This window comes from Mus caroli, unplaced genomic scaffold (genome assembly GCF_978045245.1).
Source record: "Mus caroli unplaced genomic scaffold, Mus_caroli_1 scaffold_4, whole genome shotgun sequence".
Classification (NCBI taxonomy): Eukaryota; Metazoa; Chordata; class Mammalia; order Rodentia; family Muridae; genus Mus; species Mus caroli.
In genome coordinates, this window is record NW_028227259.1 from 151,703,316 (window position 1) to 151,725,064 (window position 21,749).

Consider the following 21,749-nt stretch of genomic DNA (forward strand, 5'->3'; position numbering starts at 1 on the left):
AAGAAGCAAGTTGGGGAGGAAAGGGTTTATTCGGCTTACACTTCCACATTGCTGTTCATCACCAAAGGAAATCAGGACTGGAACTCAGGCAGGTCAGGAAGCAGGAGCTGATGCAGAGGTCATGGAGGGATGTTCTTTACTGGCTTGCCTCCCCTGGCTTGCTCAGCTTGCTCTCTTATAGAACCCAAGACTACCAGCCCAGAGATGGTCCCACCCACAAGGGGCCTTTCCCCCTTGATCACTAATTGAGAAAATGCCTTACAGTTGGATCTCATGGAGGCATTTCCTCACCTGAAGCTCCTTTCTTTGTGATAACTCCAGCTGTGTCAAGTTGACACAAAACTAGCCAGTACAATGGTTTTTCTGGTTCTCCTTTTTTGGTACTGCTTGTGATGGAACTGAAGCCTTCGGCGTGTATGAGGCCGGTGCTCCACACCTTAGATGCATCCCCACCCTAGCCTTCCCACCTTTTAAATGGGCACTATGTGGCCAGAAATGGTGCTTTAATCCCAGCCCTTGGGAGGCAAAGGTGTGAAGACTTCTGTGAGTTCTAGGCTACCCTGGTCTACCAAAAATAGTGCTATATGGTAGGGCTTTTTTTTTTTTTGGTGGTTCTTTTTGAAGGATAGCACACATACACATTTCCATATATGTGAACGTTCACAAAGAGTAACAGTGAATTATAATGGTGGACTCACTGATTCCCAGATTGGGTTGGTGTGGGGACTAGCTTTTGCTTTCTTAATTTCTCCCTTAAATGTCCATAATTCACAAAGTTGAAGGCTGTTGGGACCCAGCACATTTTTTCAGCATTCCTGACCTATGAAAGCCCCAAATCTGGAGATGTGTTTCCATGCTGTGGAAGTCTAAGGAACATTGCTAGGTCGTCCCACTGCTGAAGAAACGAATTCTCAAATGGCCTGTCACTTGCCAGAGCCATGAGAAAATATCTATGCTGTGACATGAGGCTGGCTCCTGAGACACTCTGCAGATCGTTTCCCAAAAGAGTGACTTTGTTATGAAACTAGACGTTTTCCTAGAACCCCCTCAGGCTACCATGTAAGCTAAAAACACAGGGTCTTTAAAATATTTCACATTTTTTGTTGTTGTTGTTGTTTCTGGGACAGGGTTTCCTCTGTGTAGCCCTGGTTGTCCTGGAATTAGCTCTGTACACCAGGCTGGCCTCAAACTCCCATTCAGTTGCCTCTGGCTCCTGAGTGCTGGGATTAAAGGTGTGCACTGCCACCACCTGGTTTGACTGTAGGAACTTTTAAAATCATAGTTCTGTGAAAGAAAGAAATTCAGGGTCAAGTAGAAAACTTGAGAAGTTCCCTGCTTTGAGCACAGAAACCAGGAAACATCTCGCAGAGGTTGTTCAAAAAGAAGGAAGTCGCTGTTCCTCGTGGAGAACAAAAAAAAACAAAACTTGGTTTTGAAAGTTAATTTTATTAAATGAAGATAATATATGAAATACATTCATCATGACTAGAAAGGTGAGGCCAGACCATGTCTTAGTTCTGTCTGTAGCATATAATCTTGACTCATATAAAAGTAACTTCAAAATTCCAGTTTCTTTAAATAGTTATGCACAAAACATACAGATACACACATACAAACACGTACAGTTCCTGCCACCGTGGGTCAAGGGTGCCCTGCCCTCTCCCTGCACTGAGTCCCATGCAACAGGCTTTGAACAGCACTGTCCCCTGACAGTCCATCTCAGGCTGACTCAGACTTCAGCTCCCTAGTCACACACTGGGAGAAAGTCTGCTCTTCCTCACTGCCATCTACTTGGGCCTTGAATGGCAGACGGTTTGAATGCCACTGTCAAGGCTCTTAACATCCAATCATGTTCTTGGTGGTCAGGCCCAGTGCACCTAGGTATGTCTGTCGTTCTAAGTTTCCATTTTTCTTCCTACCCTAAAAACTTAGAAGGAACTGTCTTCTTTCTTTCTTTCTTTCTTTCTTTCTTTTTTTTTTTTTTTTTTTTTTTGGGCTGATCAACTTTCACAGGCTCCAAAGCTAAGTCTTTAAGCAGAACCAGAGAAATCCCGATAGCTTTTCTTTACTTTTGTGGGAAAAGGACATTTACTAAAGTCTCTTAATGATCACGAATTAGATTATTAAAATCGGAATAATACGGGATCCTCTATGGTCTCCCCCCCCCCCAATTGCTGGATATTTGGATGAAAAACCTCAGGATGCTGTTCTCATCCGTTTCTCTGGTAGCCTCTGTCTCATCGCCTGACTTACACACTGCAAACAACAAGAGCTTTTGCGAATGGACAAAGATGTCTTTGGCCAGCCCTACCTGATTTTCTTTTTCTCCAGTGTGGCTGGAAGCCCTTTCCTACTTGTCTAGTCCTGGCTGGTGAGTGCACCAAGAGCCACTGTGGGCTGCAGACAGTCTCAGTGGGGATTGCACTGGGCCTCCAGTCTCATCAGACAGAAAACCTTAAGGATGGGGTACACAGGGGAGCAGGTACCCATGCTGCTGGCCCGGTCATAGAATTAAGTGGCTAGCATGCTCTGCTCTCCCAAAGCAGCTATTCATCGTCTGCCCAGCTGTGACCGGCTCCGGCAGGTGCACACGACCTAAACACACAGACCATAATTTGCACATACAACTTCGAAGAGAGCCATTTTAGAGACCCAGGGCTCACAATCTCTAGACCCCAAAGAGCGGGCACCCTTTTCTACCCTGTCTTCCCATGTCTACCCTGTTGCCATCGTCATTAGTCCCTAGGCAAGGTCTGAAACAGAAGAAAATAAGATGTTTTTTTTTTTCCTTTTGATGGCTCATTGACTAATATCCTGAGTCCTAGCCGGAGAGGGAGCTTGCATAAATTACACATCACCTGCTGTGCCAAGGAGCATAAAGTGCTTAATAAATACTGGCTGATGCTCTTTAGCTCCTCTCAGACTGCCTTGGGATGGTGAAATCCATGATGAAGTAAAGAGAAGCCGGTGAGGTCCCAACTTTGGGTGAGCAGTTTAGTAACTACACCTGGGACAACCACTATGCCACTCTGGGTCTTGGTTCAACCAGCCCGATTTAGGTACAGAGAAACCCCTTTTCTAGACCATGACTCCTAACTCGCCCCAGCTTCCTTGGATAGCTAACTATATAAAACAGGATAATGCATAAGTGTCTTGTCTATATATATTAATACTTGAGATAAAACCTGTTTAAAATGTGGCTTTTGAGCCCATCAGTAGGCAACCTTACTAGGCCAAACTGGACCACTTAACTCCTCGTGAGCAGTATGCGAAGGTCAGGCCTGCAAGCTTGGGTATGACCTCAATGCATCTACTAGAAGAACTGATGGTGGCTCTGGCCTCGGAAGCCAAGCGCCACCCCCACTGACACATGTTAAACATGCTTTGGATGGTAAACAGACAACAGAAGACTCCCGGGAAAAGATTTAAGATTAACTGTGGTTCCCAAGAACATGTGCCCTGGTCTAGGAAACATCCCTCATGTTCTGCTCTGATACCTCTTGGAAGGGGGCCCGAAAAAGCGGAGGCCAGGAGTGAGAAGTCACTGAAGTAGCATAGCGGAGCCCTTTCCTGCACGGGCTCCGCAGGAGGGACGCATCCCAAAGCTTTCTCCTGTGCCTCCTGTTTGCTCTGTTCTCCCTTTCCTCTGTAAGAGAGACAGAGCAGGTCAGTGCATGCAGCCATGAGCTAATGGGCTTACTGCCTCTAGTCCCACAGCTGCAGGGAGGGTGGTTGGGGCCATGGCTTGTGGGCGGGCAGTCGCTCGAGGCACCTGCTCCTTCCTGTCCAGGTTACCCTGAGGCTTTGCGGGGAATTTCTCTAACAATAGTATCCTTCACATGTCACTAACTGGGGTTACATTCTTGTTAGTCAAAACAGCAACAACAAACAAAACAAAAAAACAAAAAAGCACGATTAAAGGTCACGAAAAGCAGCTGGCTCCTGTGGAGCGGAATAGGTGTAAACTCATAGATGTATAATACTGTCAGAGGCTGGTTGTCGGGGCTGGTGAGAAGCTTAGGCGGGCGGGGAGGAGTACAACACCACGGAGTTGTAGTCTGGGGGTGGAGAACAGCAGGACTCCTTCCCCAGCTCAGAGTCGTCATCCTGCACCGGCCTGATGTGGCCACAGCTGGAGAAGCAGAAGCTGGGCCTTGGCAGATCGGAAAGTCCCGCCTCCTTGCTTTTACTTGCTATTCTCAAGCTAAAGAGAAAGAGAAACAAACAGTCAATCAAACGCCTCCCTGATGTTTTCTGGGCAAAGACTAAGCAGGTCACCTGTCCTTACCTGATCTAGAATCCCTCCTGTCTCTAGTCAAACGTTCTTTGTTTGGAATATATACACTACCTCGGTGCAGCTGGGTGGAACGAGCATGCCTGTGGCCGGGAGTGGAGTGTTCGAGGAGATGGGATTCTCACTGGAAACAAGACTTGGGAATAGCCCTGTTCTATTCTTGAATCAGGTAGCTCCTGTAATCAGCTAAATCGGAGGTGGGGTGGGGGGCTGCCTGCCCTTCCCCCAATATCATGTCAAATCCTGGGAGCCTGAGAGCCACTCTGCAATTAAGCTGAGGTTTAAAGAGGAGGAGGTCGTTCTGAATTAGCCAGGTGGACTCCAATGCAGTAGGCACACAAATAGCAGTCATAACCAACCAGAGAGAGGGCTTGAGGACAGCCCAAACTGAGGACAGCAGGAAGCCACAGACACGGTGAGAGGCAGATAGATCACTTCCCACCAAGCCTCCGAAGGGCGTGCGTCCCTGCCAACACCTTTACTTTGGACTTCCGGCCTGTAGAAATATATTCCTCCTCCTAGTCACATCCGTGGTTAGTGGTTTCAGGAAACAGACCGTGCACACAGTCATTACAGGCAGCTCCTGAGCGCAGCGTGGTCTAGGAGACTGTTATTCTCGGGTATCATACATTACATGAGCCCAAGATGGATACAGGAGGGAGAAAGGCATCTTCTAGCCTGTAATATTGGGTTAGAATCACTGTTTAGTGAGAGCTGGGATGGAGAGAAACCCATGAGCCACATGAGGTAGACCAGCCTGGACAGGCCTGGCTCTGGTCGTTAATCTTTAATTGCAGGGTAGAGGATATAAATTAGGGTTTGTCTTTTCCTCATCAAAGATCAAGTAAAAAAAAAAAAAACAACAAAAACTCACTCTTTTCCTCCCACACACTCCTTAATAAGACACAAAAGATTGGCTAGCTACCCTTTCCTTGGTCGAGATTGGGGTCCATTAATCTGTAACTTTAACACCAAGGCCTACTTCTGAGACTGCATCACAGGGAAAAGGCAAATGTTTGCCCGGGAGTCCCCGTCTTTTCAGTGGTCTGCTGGACTCGGGAGTTTGAGTCCAGTCACAGCTCAAATCAACTGCAGCACGTGGGCTGGCCATCTGGTTTGTTGTTGCATGTATGGGTGTTTTGTTAGCCTGTATCTGTGTGTCCCCCCGTGTGTGCCTAGTGCCTCCAGACAGCAGAAGAAGGCGTCAGATCCTCTGGAACTAGAGTTAACAGATGGCCGCTGGCCCACACGTGAGGGCTGGGAGCCAAACGGGGTCCCCTGCAAGAGCAGTCAGTGCTCTTCATTGCCAGACTCGAGAGCCAGGCATTTGAGCCAGGAAAGTTAGGTAGGAAGGTAAGTGGCCAGGCTTGGGTGACCTTCGGCTTAGAGAACCACTGAGGTCATCTCTACCAGTCCACTGTACAGCCGGAGCCCAGTGATTCCGAAATGATACAGAACTGAAGGAAGAATTGCCTGACGGATCAAGCCGCAGGGGATTGTGGGAACATCTACAAGTGAGACGTGGGTAATGGATGCAGCAGGATGCAGATAATCCTGATTGTAGAAGTTTGAATTCTCAGGGTTACAGACAGGACTGTGTTCCCTTGCTAGCCCAGGGACCAGAAACGGGACGTGTTGTCTCGTGAGTCTGTGGACACGTCCAAATCGTCCTTCACAGCTGGACACATCTGGCTCCTTTCCATCAAGGCCCCATATTTCTCAGGCTCAGCCTGCCTGTTACAAGAAGCCCCAGTCTTCCTTGTCACAGAGCCTGGGGTTCATATGCCTAATATTGTGACCCCTTTTCTCATCCCTGGGTGTGGGGTGGTTGCTTTTCTGCCATGCCTGAACACTAGGAGGCCAGGTAGCCTTAAACATCCCACCCAACAAGCATCCCACCGTCCCTGGCATCCTCCTCCTCCCCCACCCCTATCCGGCTTCCTTACTCTATCTTCATGGAGGCCTTGGGCTTGGTCTCAGTCCAGGTGAACCGCTTCAGCAAGGGGGAGCCCAGCAGAGTGCTAGTGTCCAGCTGATAGTCCTGTGGGGTGAGGAGAGGAAGGTGACTCATTTGCTTGGCCAAGCAGGCTCCACAGTGACTCTGGGAAGACACTGGGAGGCACCACTGAGGTGTGGCCCCATGCTGCCCTCAGCAAACACAGCCCCCGCCCACCAGCACTGTGCCTGTTCCTTGTACTGACATCTGTGAGCTCGTCAGAGACAAAACAGTGCCTGTCGTGGGCAACTTTGCCACCCTCCTTCCAGAAGGTGAGGAAAATAAGAAGGAATTACAGGGCCTGAGGAGATGGCTCAGTGGATTAAGTGCTTACGGGGCACACATGAGAACCTCAGAGTCCTCATAAAAGGCAGGCATTGTGACTCAGGTGTGTCACCCCAGCCCTGGGGGCAGGAGGTGGGGATGGAGACAGGCAGGGCCTGGAGCTTGCTGGCCAGCTACTCTAGCTCAACTGTGAGCTCCAGGTTCCTTGAAAGATCCTGTCTTTAAAAACAAATCAATTAACCAACCACAACCAACCCCAGTAAGATGAACAATTGAGAAAGACACCCAACCTTGGCCAATGGATTCCACACATACATTGGGGGGCAGGCACATATGCACAGAGGTGCACACAGCATGCACGTAGACATACACACACATACATGCAATGGGAAATTACATGTAACTGCTTGGTATTTTCCGTGTGAAATTTTCACGCAAATTATCATATGTTAAATTATCGTATATGCAAATTATCATATATGTTAAAACAAAGCTTGGTGTCTGGCTATGAGTATACTATCGTACGTAAGATTTCAAGGAAATTATAGATGTGGTGGGATAATTTTCTCTTGGAGAGTCTCTGGCATCTGCCATGTGTGCATATTTTAGATGCACATTTGCGTATGCATGCTTGCATATGCATATGTCCTATTTGCCATAGTTTCTAGGAGCTGTGGTCCAGTCATCCTCATCATGGATTTCCCACCTGCCCTTCAGTACTGTTACTGCTGATATGGAGGGGACTCCACACTTGGTTCCTCCCTCCCGCTGAGGCTCTTCCTGGGCCATTTGAACACCGGTGAGGACCCAGGGCTGCCAAAGTGCTCTCATCGTTTGCTCCACTTTAGGGGTAGCCGAACCTTGAGAAATTCTGAGGTTCACTCAGTGTTATTCCTGGAACTTGAACCACACTACTGAGCCACAGCACAAAATTTTAATACATTATCATGGACTGCATGCTACCACTTAAAATGGAGATGCCTTTATATTTTGAAGTCACCATGACCCTTTATCGTGTGTGTCTATGAGGCTCAGGTCATATTTATCTTTTATGTGTGTGCACTGCATGTATGCCTGGCACTTAAGACTAGGGCTTCCTGTCCCCTGGAACTAGGCTTACAGCTGGCTGTGAGCCCCCATGTGGGTTCTGGGACCCGAACTGGGATCCTCTGGAAGAGCAGCCAGTGCTCTTAACTACTGCAGTGTCTCTCCAGGCCCCAGCATTGAGGTTTCTCCTCTTGAATTATGGCACTGTGTTTGTCTCGGGAGCTCACTCCACCCTGTCCAAGGGCCTCTCCATAGCCTTGCTGACAGGAGCTTCTGGTTGGCCAGTTTACTCTGGTGTGCTCTGACCAGTGTGTCTGGGTGGGAACATGGCTGCTCAGCTGCAGAGCCTTCCGCCAAAGGGACCTAGGGCCTCCGTGGACTTCTTTCAGACCTCTGCACGGGGCCTCTGTGGTATCACAAGGCCCAGCCACTCGCACATCTTACATTCTTAAAGAAAGAAGGGTGTGTCCTTGATAGCCAGCCTACAAGAGAGCCCCGGGAACATACACAGGGACTACTCCTTCCCCTTCTGGAGAGCTGGTGGGACAGAATGGCCCTGGAGTGAACTCCAGGACTTCTTCAAACTGTGGCATTCTCTTTCACATTGGCTCCGCATGGTGAAGTCTGGCTGTCTATTCTTCCCCCATCTTGGAACCTTGGCCTCTACTGATCACTGGTCCTCACTGGCCAAGCACTGCCTGGGGTGGCTGCTTCGACAGGGGAAGACTTCTGACAGGGAGCACTGTGTCCTTATTATCATGACTTACCTCAAACATGGAGGTGGAGTTCGGCGAAAGCTCCTCAAAGGTTTTGATTCTTTCCAGGCTCATGAATTTGAAAGCGTTTACGTATCTGATGGAGAAGTAGAAAGAATTATCAAGGTAGGAGAAAAAGGCTCACACCAATGAAATGAATCAGGACATTATAGAACCTGAGTGGACCCATCCACCTGGCAACCAAAATACCAACTGACTCAGACTCGCTCCTTCCTATACTCTAGGGACCCTCAGGGTAACGTCACTCCCCCTGTGTAGTGCTTCAGTCACTTCACACACACACACATACACACACACACACACACACACACTATATATATATATATACACATACACACATATATATATATACACACACACATACATATATATATACACACATATAAATATATATACATATATAAATATACACATGTATATGTATGTATATATACACACACGTGTATATATACACACACGTGTGTGTAGTGTTCAGAAAAACCCTAGAATGGCCCACTCCAGTTTCTTGTGGAATCAAATCATGCCGGTCATAGAGGAGACCTGAGATCTCTCATCTGGCCCGAGTGTCTTAATGGCACAAATAAGAGACAGATACCCCAGGAGGCGACATGACTTCATCTTATCCCTTATTGCTATCTACTTCCTAAAAGGATATGGAGTAACAAAATGTCCTATTGAGGCTTCATAGCTGACAGAAGTGTACAGCTGAGGGGAGGCTCCACCTGGTATATTCTGGACCAAAACTCCAATTGGGAAGGAAGGCAAATATTTCTCACTGACCACCTCCCTGCTTTCACTGACTAGCTACTGGAAAGACCTGATGGGAAGCCCCATGGGATGGCTGCTCATAGGCCAACCTACTCCTCAGTTAAACCATTGGCCTACAGTCCTACCTCGATTCCTATTGAGTCTCTGGTTCCACCCTCCACCCCATTACTACCCCAGCCAGGCTTTATCATTTAAAACTGGACAACTGGTCTGCGTCAGCCACTTGGACTGGATGTTGGGTATGACCTGTGAAGTCAACCTGTCACCTTCACAGTTCTGGGCTGTCTGCTTCAAACCCTGTTACAGAGGACTGTTCATGTTTTCCAACTGCTGCATCTCTATCCTATGCCTTGCCCTTGGTAGCAGAAGCGAGGGTTAAGCCTGAGCCACTGCAGGTAACAATACGAGAAGGTTCCCAGGACCATCTAACTGTCCTCAAAGGACCCAGACGACATTAGGAACCTGGACAGAGAGGGTCAGACTTCCTGGGTTGCAAACTCAGCTCTGATATTTGATAGTCACCCATTCTGCTAAGTTCTCATCTCTGTAGTTGACAAGTCCCTATTTGTCAGAGATAATATGTGCTTGGTAGGATGCTTTGTACATCAATGTTGGATGTTTCTGTACTCGAAAGTTGTCGGTATGTGCAAGATGCCGGCACAGCACCAGACTGCAGTGTGAGCTTCTATAACCAACAAGTAATTACTCTCACTGGCCTGCCCACCTCCCATAACCGTTGGTTCTTTCAGCTTCTGCCCAGTTTCTGCTACAGTAATGCATGGTGTAAAAATTCCTTAGCTGAGGAAAAACAAACAAACAAACAGAAAGGGGGGCTGGTTTTATTTAGTTTTATGTAACTTTTCTTCTTGGCTGTCATTTTTTCTGAGACACAGTTCCACTATGTAACCCAGGCTGGCTTTAAACTTGTATCCTCCTGCCTCAGCCTCCTGAATTCTGAGATTACAGTCCTGGGCTCCCCAATCTGGGTTAGAGTATTCTATGGACTCACATATGTTTAATCACAGTCAATGTCATGAAAATCAGGCTACCTTTCTGAATAAGATAATAAATAAGATAAGAAACACAATATCTTATTTTTCATTCCTTTTTAAGCTTAGGGGAAAGAAAGGAAAATCTGCAGCTCCTCCAACTTACAGAACACATAGATAAAACCTGGCAGAGTATTAACAACGACTGGATTCAGGGGGCAGAACAGATGCCCAAGTCTTTCCTTTCTGTTTCTTTCCTCTCCTCCCCCCATGCTCCCCTTTCCTCCTTTGTCCCCTCTTCTTTCTGTAATAAAACTAGGGAACAGAATCTCACCTCACATCATCAGAGCTTCCGGAATGAAACTGTGGATCTGCAAAGCCATCCTTGAAAAGGTCCTCAGAGAAGGTGGGGGTTGAGTATGTGAAGCCGCTGTTTCTCGTCAGTATGGCATTGAGGGGGATGTAGTCTTTCCCATCCTAGAAAACCGAAGGTAAACCTCAGAACTCAGAAGGTACATCACCGACGGTTCTCCTGCAAGGACTCGGATATGGGCACACACACACACACATGCGTGCACACACATGGCTCACACACACACACACACACACACACACCTCTCATACATGTCTCTCTCTCTCACACACACAAGTCTCTCACACATTCAGTTTTTCTCTCTCTCTCACACACACACATGTCTCTCACACATATATCTCTTTCACACACATACACACACTCTCATACACAAGTCACTCTCACACTTACACAAGTCACTGTCACACACACAGTCACACAAATCTCTCTCACACACATTCTCTCTCTCTCTCTCTCTCTCTCTCTCTCTCTCTCTCTCTCTCTCTCTCACACACACACACACACACACACACACACACACACCACTATTTCATTCTTGTTCTTCCCAGTTAGGAACACACTCAGCCTTCGGATCTAGATAAACTTTGCTTTACCTGTTGGACGTTGGCTTGAAGCAGGTCACCAAGTTTCTCCACGAGTTCAGCAAACCGGGGCCTCTCTTTGGGGTCTTTGTGCCAGCAATCCAACATGATTCGGTAGCTGTTGATGAAGAGCACACAGAAGACGTTGTAGAACATTGGGGTCTATCTGGGCTGCCCTGCACATTACATGAGGATTGTCGGTTCTCAGTCCAGACCACGCCGTTGATAATGTGTGACATGCTTTTCTATAGCATTAGCACCTAACAGTCTGTGTGGGTCAGGTCCTGCTAGCAGGGGCACACACTATGACAGACTAACCCTCCTGAACTCCTGACCCACCTTTGTTAGGCACCAGGACTGAGTCTTATAGATCAGAGAAGGGGGCTTAGATAGGAAAGGGGTGCTCTGTGTGATTGAGTGTGAAGTGGAGCACCCCTCCTCTCTCAAGAGGAGGACGGAGTTCCTGAAGCTAAAAACATTCTTGAGTTGTAACGAAGGTTGGCTCCACGTGGCTTCTTTGTTAAGTATTGGCATCTGTAGCACCTCATACTTCCTTACAGAAAGACCCTTGTTTCCTTGGGGGAAATCCTTGCCCTTCTTTGGGAAGGTCCTCAGACTTCCTTAGGTTGGTCCTGAGATTCTCAGAAGGTTTCTTAGACTTCCCTGGGAAGGTTCTGCAATAGACCCCGGTGGTAAAGACACCAGGTCCACCACAGTAGCTCCTCGGTATGTGTGCAAGGGTCTACTGTGTGACTGCTTAGTATTCACCCAGAATTTCAAAGCCCCTATTAGGACTAAGTAGTCTCTCGCCACTAAAGCAAAACCAGGCTGCGCTTCTGGGTTGGAAACACTGGTCTCCATATCACAGAGGCCCAATCTTGTCCTCAGGTTCCTACATCAACAGGGTTTTTTTGTGCTTGGCTTTTCGTTTTTACTTTAGCAGCATTGGCTTTGGGCTCCCCTTTCAGCCATGTCTACTCCCTGTGTAGAGAGCATGCTGGGGATCCCTATACACACTGCCAAGTGCCCCCAACCCACTCACTACCCCCGTGCTCTCTCTCTCTCTCTCTCTCTCTCTCTCTCTCTCTCTCTCTCTGCCAGATAGCAGAAGCCACACTACCTCTTAAGATCCTACATGGATCTCCATTTAAAGTAAGTGTGTACAGGTTACCTGTTTTCTGTGTGTTACTTAAGCAAAAACATGCCACAAAGGCAGGTGGTCAATTAAAAAACACAAACAAACAAACAAACAAACAAACAAAACACCTACAAACAGACAAACCACCTTAAGCCAGAATTCATCCTGACCATACTCAAGCTTCATGGCGTAAGGCTTCCAAAGTTGGCTGAAAGAACATCAGATACTGACTTCGGAATTCTAAAGCTGGTCGCACGGGGGAGGAAAGGTGGAATGAGGAAACACAGAGGGGCCGGAGCCACTGGGTAGGGGACGTATTTCATTCCGCAGAGGCCTTATCTCTGCAACCTCGTCATTGTCACGTCAATGATGTGATGTGATGGGGAAGCAGCCTTCTGGGAGGTGTGCCTAACTGGGCCTTCCCCTCCCTAGTTTCTCCAGGGTAAAAGCAGCAGGGAGACTTGTAATCACCTCTGGATACCAGGTGTGCTCCCGGCTTGTTCTTTTCTCACTCTATACCCTGACCTGCAAGGCAAGGCAGACACCCGTGTGGGGTAACAGGCATCTGATTGACGGGCACTGGGTTGGGGGCAATTCACTCAGTGCAACATTACAGTTTTATCTACTCACTCAGTAAAGCTGGGGTGGGGTGGGGGTGGGGTGGGGGTTCAGTTGCATCCAAGACCAGTTGAGGGGCTTGTGGGAAGAGTCTACAGGCTATTAGCCTAATTTTCCCAGGTACACATCACTGTAGCCCAAGCTCAGGTCTTGGGTGTCCAGTAGAGCTGCACTGAATTAGAATATCACTTTCTTGTGATTGGAACAAGGAGGTGACTTCATCCTCTCAATTCTCACATCCCTGCAAACATGGCTGCCTCAGAACAAGGCTGACTGAGAACATGGCTGCCTAAGAAAATGGCTGTCTGAGAACAGGGCTGCCTGAGAACATGGCTGCCTCAGAACATAGCTGCCTCAGAACAAGGCTGACTGAGAACATACATGGCTGACTGAGAACATACATGGCTGACTGAGTACATACATGGCTGACTAAGAACATGGCTGACTGAGAACATGGCTGACCTGTATCTTCCTTTTGAGGAAATATTTTACAGAGCCATAACTTATCTTTTAAATTCTGAACTGTACCCTATAGGCTGTTTGGGGCCAATGAGCTACCTGGAAGAGGTTTGTGGAAACACACAAAGGCTTGATAAGCCCAGGGCCTTGCTAATCTTGGGTTTGCTTGAGATAAGATCTCACTAAGTAGCCCTGCCAGGCCTTGAACTCCCCATTGGTTCACCTCAGGCTTCCCAGTGTTGGGATTACAGCGTGTGCCTCCACACCTGGCTTTAGAGAATTCTTCAGCCCAAAGTTGAGTGACTGCCTGCTTCTAGAATTATTCTGATAAATATGAGGGCTGTAAATGGGCCCTGAGTGCTGGACTGCAATTGCTAACTGACTGGCAATGGAGCCTTGGGCAGATCGTCATGCGCCTTGCTTTGTCATCTGTAAAATACAGCTGATGGAGGCACGAACTTCACGGGCTTATTGTGAGCAGTAGATACATTAAACTTGTTCAAGGCCTGCTACCAACAAGCACTACTGATAGTAAGTTAACCTGTATCATTCTATAATAACTGCAATTATTATTACCGTTGGCAACTAAACTTCCTTGTGGTTTTTAGATTATGTGAAAAGCAGGGCATATTAGCTCAACACACCTATTGTACAGAGAACACCCTCTTGGGGAACATGGGATTGGCTTCTGTCTTCTCTGCTCTTTAGCTGGCAGAAGGCATGATGCTGTATTTCTCAGATTTTGGTATTTTTCCGAGGTCAGATTATCATATCTGCCTTACCAACTCCTCAAGATTGTGGGAAGTTTATGTGAAACTGTCTTGGCAAAAGCATCAGCACAGAGTGACCTCATTCCACCTCTCTTTGCAGGGCCTAAGGATCCCACCAAATCTAAAGCAACCCCTCCTGTAGCCCAGATGTTCCTGGGTCAGCCTAGCCATTGGACTTCCCTGAAGCACATCAGTGTCTTTCCTGCCTTCAGGTCTGAGTCCATGTCTCTCTCATCCAGTTCCCTGTCTTGGCATTGACCTAGCTTGCTCCTGAGATAGAGAAGGAAAGAAACAGTGACCTTGCCCCTTTGGCCACGCCCACACTTCCTTCTCTGTCCTTCACTCTTCCCCAAGGGCCAGCCCAGGGCTCTGCAGGATCTCATTGTGTGTGGGTGGAGAGGGGAGGCCGCCTGCCAGTTCAGGAAAGGTGGCGCCACCTCAGGGAGGCCCAAGTCCTTGTCAGCAGCTCACCCAAACTGCAAATGTCATCACATTCCTGTTGAGGCCTCCGAGTGCTAAAACGGCACAGTTACAGGAAATGGTACCCACAAGTGTCAAGCTCGCCCGCTGACAATCGAGAAGCTGCCCGAGCCTATCTCCTCTCATTCCTAAAGGCACCTCCACAAGCCCATTGTTCAAGAGCTCTCACGACTTCCCAGCTACCCCACATCTGTCCGTCTGTCTACTATCTATCTATCTATCTATCTATCTATCTATCTATCTATCTATCTATCTATCTATCTATCCTATCATTTATCTATCACCTATCTTTCTATCATTTACCTATCTTTCATCTATCTACCTGCCTACCTACTTATCTATCTATCTATCTATCTATCTATCTATCATTTACTATATATTTCTATCCTGTATGTATGTATGTATGCATGTATGTATGTATGTATGTATGTATGTATCTAATTGATCATCTATTTATATATAAGTTTTTGGCAACAGGTTTGGTTTTTTTTTTTTTTTTTTTTTTTGGTTTTTTTGAGACAAGGTTTCTATGTATAGCCCTGGCTGTCCTGGAACTCACTCTGTAGACCAGGCTGGCCTTGAACTCAGAAATTCGCCTGCCTCTGCCTCCCAAGAGCTGGGATTAAAGGCGTGCGCCTCCACCGCCGGGCGGCAACAGGTTCTTAAGTAGCTCAGAACAGCCTTGATAATTATACAAAACTGCAAATGACCTTGAATTCTGGGTCCTTCTGCTTCCACTTCCAGAGTACTGTGGCTACTGGCACAGTATATGAAGTGTTGGGGATGACCCAGGAACCTTGTGCATGCTGAGTAAGCACTACTAGAGCAACTGAGCTACATCCCTATCCCTGTGGAGTACAGACAGCATAAAGCAAGCTCCTGGGACTCTGTAGATGGAGAACAGTGCCACAGAGACCTCTTGAGCCTTGACTGGAGGTGGATTGGTTCTCTGGGCTCTACTCAGTGAACGAGGTCTTGCCTTCAGTTCCTAGGTGCTATTCATTTTGTCTGGCTTTCTGACTCCCGTTCCCAGCTAATGGCCTCGAAAGGTTCTATGGGTGGGTTAGAGAGGAAACAGGGATGGCTCCAGAACACCTCCCCGCTCAGGATGTCACTCCAGACATCCTGAGCCACAGCAGAGCCCAGCTGAGCCAGCATCACTGAAGAGTGGGGCTGAAAATAAACCTGTGCCCTTACTCACTCACTCCCCACCCCAGGCACCCTGTGCCCCTTACCACGCCCGCCCCAGGTCCCTGATGAGCGCTCAGTGGGGGGTGGGAGGGACATGGAGGTGTGAGCTTACATTTCAGGTGTGGCATACTCTGGGGTTCTCATCCGCATGCCTTCCTTCAGGCGGCTGCAGAAGTCTTCATCCATTTGTATTCCTGGGTATGGAGAACCCCCTACAAGGGATGGTGTGGAAAGACACATTAAGGCTTCTAGTACAAAAGAACATGGGGGCAGGTGTGTGTGTGTGTGTGTGTGTGTGTGTGTGTGTGTGTGTGTGCATGATGGTGCACTTTCAGTTCTAGCGCTTGGGAGGCAGAAGCAGATGGATCTCTTGTGAGTTCAAAGTCAGGGAAGGCTACAAAAGAGACCATGAGGGGCAATTTCCCTCCCTTCCTCAAAGTGATGCTTTAGCTGAGAAAGGTCCTACATGACTGTAATCCCAGTTCTTGGGAGCGAGGCTGAGGCAGGGGAATTGTTAGTTTGAGGCTAGTATGGGCTATCTAGTGAGCCTATCTTTAAAAAAACCCAAAAATAACTCTACAGTGACATTTTCACGATAAATCTCCAGTGGCTGAGGTAAACCCTGGCACAGGGCGGTGCTTGGCAGGTCCTTCCTGAGGGCACATCCTTGGCTGATTCATGGCTGTCCCAGTGTCCACAGTTGCTTGTTTGGTCAGAGGGAAAGGCAATCTAAAGTATTCCTGTCTTTGCCCCACAAATAACTCTAAGGAAATCTGATCCTTCGACTCTGTGGCCTGAGTTAATAACCTCCCTTTGGAAAACCAATGGACTTGGATTAGGCTACCAATGGACCACTCCTGCCTTTCAGAAAATGGCCTTCATTCTGAGGTTTTAAGAATGAGAGGTTATTACGGGTCTCAGGAATTGAGCCTTGGGCACCCAGGGCAAGGCTGGCTAGGGTGGATGGGGGCTGCTCCAGAGTCTGCAGCGCTGAGGGTACTGTCTTTGCCAGCCTATCTAACAGTGCCTGGTCAGTCCTCTTGTGGGTAGCCTGGGCTAGGTAGGGTGGGTAAGGCATTTCAGGACACTCTGCTCAGCCCTCTAGCCAAGGCCACCCAGCACGTGTTTGCCTGTGCTTTCTAGTAATGGCTACTGATAGGAAGCAGCTGCATAGGAGACGTGCAGGGCTTGGCACCGTGTCACAGCAAGGCCATCAGAGCTACTGTGCTGCTTTCAAGGACTGGAAGCAACAGGTGCCTGTCGTCGAAGGCAGGGGAATGCTTTTCACACATTACAGGAACCTAGGGGTGTTACCGCATGCGTTTTATTTGCTGGGAAAGGAATCTTTTTTCTTTTTTTTTCATTTTGGCAAAGCCTGAAAGATCCTTGGCTAGTTTTCACACTTGGGGGCACCTCGCCATCCCTGTGTGCATCTGGAGGAACAGGGCTTTGAGGACGGTTCCTAGAAACCCAGAGTAGATGGGCTGGAGCACTGGCTGCTCTTGCAGAGGTCCCAGGTTCAGTTTCCAGCTCCACATTCACCCAGTTCTAGAGGATCTGATGCCCTCTCCCAGGCTGTATGCACATGGTGCTCAGACATTACACGTAGGCACAACACACACACTGTGTGCATGTGTATATGTGTTACACATATACACCGTGTATATAGGTGTATATTTACATGTACACATATACATATATATACATATATATGTGCATATGTTGTATATGTATATTTACACCAAAGACACTAGATCAAAGCCAGCTGCCTCTAACAATGCCTTCTTCTGGTCCAGCTGTGAACATCAGGGCCTGCCCTGAGAAAAAACTCTGAGGCAGCAGATGCATAGAGGGAAGGGGTGAAGACATGAGAGCTGGCGTTGGAGATATCGGAGAAAGGGGCAAAGGACAGACTGACAGACAGCTCTGTCTTTAGATTTCCTGCCACCTGACTCTGCTGAGAATGGTTTAAACCCTCCCTGTGGTATCTGTACATCCAACACTGTGTGAGTTCAAGTGCAGACCTCGAGGTGGGCTGTGTCCACCGTATGCTCTGCATAGCATATAGACGCCCGCTTCTGGGTTGTTCCAACCACTCCCTCCTCCACATTTACCTAAGGAGAAGATCTCCCACAGCAACACGCCATAGGACCACACATCACTCTTGGTGCTGTAGACCTTGTCAAAGATGGATTCAGGAGCCATCCATTTTAGGGGAAGTCGAGTCTGGAAGACAGCAGTGGGGCCTTTGAGCATGCTAACAAAAGTGATGTCCACACCCAGGGCCCAGGGGACCCCTTCCACTGAACACTTCAGAAGAACTAGAACACCTGCAGTTTCCTATACCGGAGAAAAGCATAGAGCTAGCTCGTGGCAGGTCATCCTCCAGCCTCTGGAGAGCAGGCATGGCAAGTAGACTTCTCTGTTGCACCTAGAAGGTCCTGGTTCCATGGTTCTTAAAAAGCTGTGTTCTCATGGTACCTTCCCTGCCTACACAGGGACACTAAGGGCTTGGTAAAGAGGTCTGAATTAGGAAATATCCTGAAAATTGATAGCAACTCCTATGAATTTCTTCTAAGGTTGTGAAAGATATCCCTCTGAAAAAGGACAAATAGTTAAGTCTTGAACTTGGAGCTAGGAGCGACTCAGGGGTGGAATGTGTGCTTGGTATGTCTGAGATCCTGGCTTCAGTTCCCATCCAATCTCCCACATCCCTGGAATGAGGGAATGACTTTGTATTAAAGTTTTCCATTTAGGAGAATAGATGGCTGGATCTCAAGCATGCAGACCCTGTTCTGACAGCAGGGACCACAGTGAGTTTGTGGGAGTTTGGCCTGCTGGCAGGGTTGGGAGACTGGGGGAAGCAAAGCAAGATGTCTGGGACAGTGGAGAGACAAAGACTGTGGAGGAATGAAGAGATGCCAAGGACAGCAAAGAGGGTCAAACTGAAACACAGGCGGAAGCAGTCTCTGCAGCCTGGAGCGCCACTGCAAACTGGGCTATTTCCCTCTTAGAAAAAGAGTAGCTGGGGCTGGTGAGGTGGCTCAGCAGGTAAGAGCACCCGACTGCTCTTCCAAAGGTCCTTAGTTCACATCCCAGCAACCACATGGTGGCTCACAACCATCCATAACAAGATCTGACACCCTCTTCTGGTGTGTCTGAAGACAGCTACAGTGTACTTACATGTAATAAATAAATAAATCTTAAAAAAAAAAAAAAAGAGTAGCTGAGAGGCTGAGAAGTGGCTCAGCAGTAAAGAGCCGGCTGTTCTTACACAGGACATGGGTTCAGTTTCCAGAACCCACATGGTGACTCACAACCATCTGTACTTCCAGTCCCGGGGAATCTGACGCCCTCTTCTGGCCTCCTTGGGCACTGCATGCATGCAGTACACAAGACATACATTTAGGTAAACCACTCATACACATAAAATAAAAGTTAAAAAGAAAAGAAACAGTTACTAAGAAGGGTTTCTGAAAGTGTGTTCCCGGGGTGTCCGCATAGTATGGTCCAGAAACTTGTTGAAAATGCAGATTCCAGTCTCCCTCCACCCTCCCCACCCTCCCCACCTTCCTTACCCTCCCTCTGGACCTTCTGCATCAAGGGATCTGGGGGGGTGATGACAGCAAGCCTTGGTTCAGAAAAGCTGCTAGGTGATGTGTGTTTCCTACAGTCTGAGAGCCCTGCTGCAGAGCAATCAAGAGAACCCAGACATTATTAGCTAAAGCCCTCCTGGCAGAGGCCAGACAAGAGAGGACACTAGAGGTCACCTAGTAAGTGACAAATAACATTATGTTCAAAAACAAATGGGGAAGAGAGGCCAGCATGAGCCAGAAGGGAGATGGGTCCCACGGAAGGCGTCCCTGGAGGTAAGCAGCTTCCTCCGTTCAGGATAGTGTGTACCGTCCCGCACTCTTTCCGGAAGTACAGACACCTGGTGAATCAATCACCGGGGCTTATCTGAGGGGAAGAGGCCACGCTGTTCTTTTCAGTGGGACATGGGACTCCCAGAGGGGCGGCAGGCAGAGACTGATGTGGTCTCTGCAGGGCTCAGCCGGCTGCTTAGGTTAACAAGTCTCAGGTGGTCCTTCTATCAGGACAGGTGCCCAGCCAGGGATCAGAGAAGGAAGATTCCATCCCCAGAGTTCTCAGCACACAGCTCTTCTGGACCCCCCATCTTCGCAGAGCCACATGGGCATTTGGGGGATGACTGCTGAGAAACATAAGTGTTTGCAAGGGCTTCGGTCCGTGGCCTAAGCGCGACAGGGTAGAAAGGGATCGAACGTGCACCCAAGCTCACTCACATCTCCTCTCCTCACATAATCAGGGTTCTTATAAATATCCCGGGCCAGGCCAAAGTCGCAAATCTTCACCACATTGTTCTCAGATAAAAGGATGTTTCTCGCTGCCAGGTCCCGATGAATGCACTGTAATAAAACAGTTATGTAATGAACGCACTTCCCGAATCAAGCTGCTTAATTTCCTGTATCCACTCTGGGTCATTATTCTTTGGGGGAAAAAAAAAAGTGTGTGTGTGTGTGTGTGTGTGTGTGTGTGTGTGTGTGTGTGTATGAGTGTGTGTGTGTGTGTGTATGTGCGCGTGAGTGTGTGTGCACACACGAGTACTCATGTGAGCATGCATAGACCAGGACATACATGTGAAGGGCAACCGTGTGAGTTCCTGGGATCGAACTGCAGTCATCAATTTGGCAGCAAGTACCTTTACCTGCTGAGCCGGCTCACTGGCCCTGGTATCGTTATTCTTAATTCTAAGTTCCATTTCATAGGTGGTAGAGGGAGCATCTCTTAGCACACACCCAGTTACCATAAACACAGTGTGCTTCTTGTGCAAGTACAAGGTCCAGGTGGCTCAAAGGGCACATTCTACATCAGCCAGGCTCCTGTTCTATGGGAGCGTACTGGTCAACCGCACCGGCAGTCTGAATTTTGCCAGTGAGTGAGATTTCCCCCTGCGACCTTTGAGAGCAGATATTTGGGAGCTGTGGTTTGGGATGCTTTGTTTTGTTGGCTGTTTACGGTGTTTGCCGTTGTTGCTGGTTTTAAGACAGACTCCCGAGGTGTTGTGTGCCCTGACCTGGAACTCACCCAGGTTGGCATGTAACCAGGAATCCCCCTGCCTTGGCCTCTCGGGTGCCTGGATGTCCATGGTTTGGACTTGAGCTGAGGGTTTCTGAGAAGCCACATGTGGGTAACTGAAGATAGCTTCTTCATGAAGCCTCGAGAGTTTGGAAGTGTGCCAGAGGGCACCATGGAAGACAGTGCTCCTGGGTTTGTGTAGTCCGAAATACCCAGGAAGATTTTACCCTTAAATGCTATCTGCAGGCTCAACATCCTGGTACCTCTCCATATCAGAGCAAATCAATGTTATTGTGGTGAGGCCTGGTGTACAGTTAACAACCTAAACAAATATAAACAAATACTAGAAAAATAGCTTCACAGCAGAGGTGTGTACTCAGGCCTCACAAAAAGACAAATCAGTAGCAGAATGCATTTTCAAATATGTTACCATTAAGTTATAAAAATATATCCAACCCGATTTAAACACTACCCAACATATTGTATTGAGAATTGACATCATTATTGAATATTGGTTAACATATGCAATCTGTATGTTTTCAGACATCATTTAAAAGATCAAAATAAAAGTGGGGAGCAGGGAAGAGACATGAAAGGCACATGTGTTGTCTCTTACATGGATGTTCTAAGATTAATAACATACATAAAAACAAATTCTAAAATGTAAAGTGAAAACTTTTGAAAACACTCAAAACCCTTTTTTATCTCTGATTAAGAAAGTTAAAGAAGGGGCTAGAGAAATGTATTGGCAGTAAAGAGCACTGATTGCTCTACCAGAGGTCCTGAGTTCAATTCCCAGCAACTATGTGGTGGCTCACAACCATCTGTAATGGGATCTGATGCCCTCTTCTGGTGTGTCTGAAGACAGAGCACTCAGGTGTGTGTGT

General features: G+C 47.9%; 1 protein-coding gene across 1 annotated transcript in view; it reads right to left on the reverse strand.

Moving 5' to 3' along the window:
* Positions 1 to 1,426: 1,426 nt before the first annotated feature.
* Positions 1,427 to 21,749, reverse strand: part of Flt1 (fms related receptor tyrosine kinase 1) — a 163,708-nt gene continuing 143,385 nt past the window's right edge. Inside the window, exons 23-30 of the mRNA XM_021162004.3 lie at positions 20,070 to 20,192; positions 17,880 to 17,991; positions 15,878 to 15,977; positions 11,122 to 11,227; positions 10,490 to 10,632; positions 8,390 to 8,474; positions 6,241 to 6,335; positions 1,427 to 4,204 (exon numbers count right to left, since the gene is read on the reverse strand). Coding sequence (XP_021017663.1) covers positions 4,018 to 4,204; positions 6,241 to 6,335; positions 8,390 to 8,474; positions 10,490 to 10,632; positions 11,122 to 11,227; positions 15,878 to 15,977; positions 17,880 to 17,991; positions 20,070 to 20,192 — 951 coding nt within the window. The 3' untranslated portion in view covers positions 1,427 to 4,017. The remainder of the gene's footprint in view (positions 4,205 to 6,240; positions 6,336 to 8,389; positions 8,475 to 10,489; positions 10,633 to 11,121; positions 11,228 to 15,877; positions 15,978 to 17,879; positions 17,992 to 20,069; positions 20,193 to 21,749) is intronic.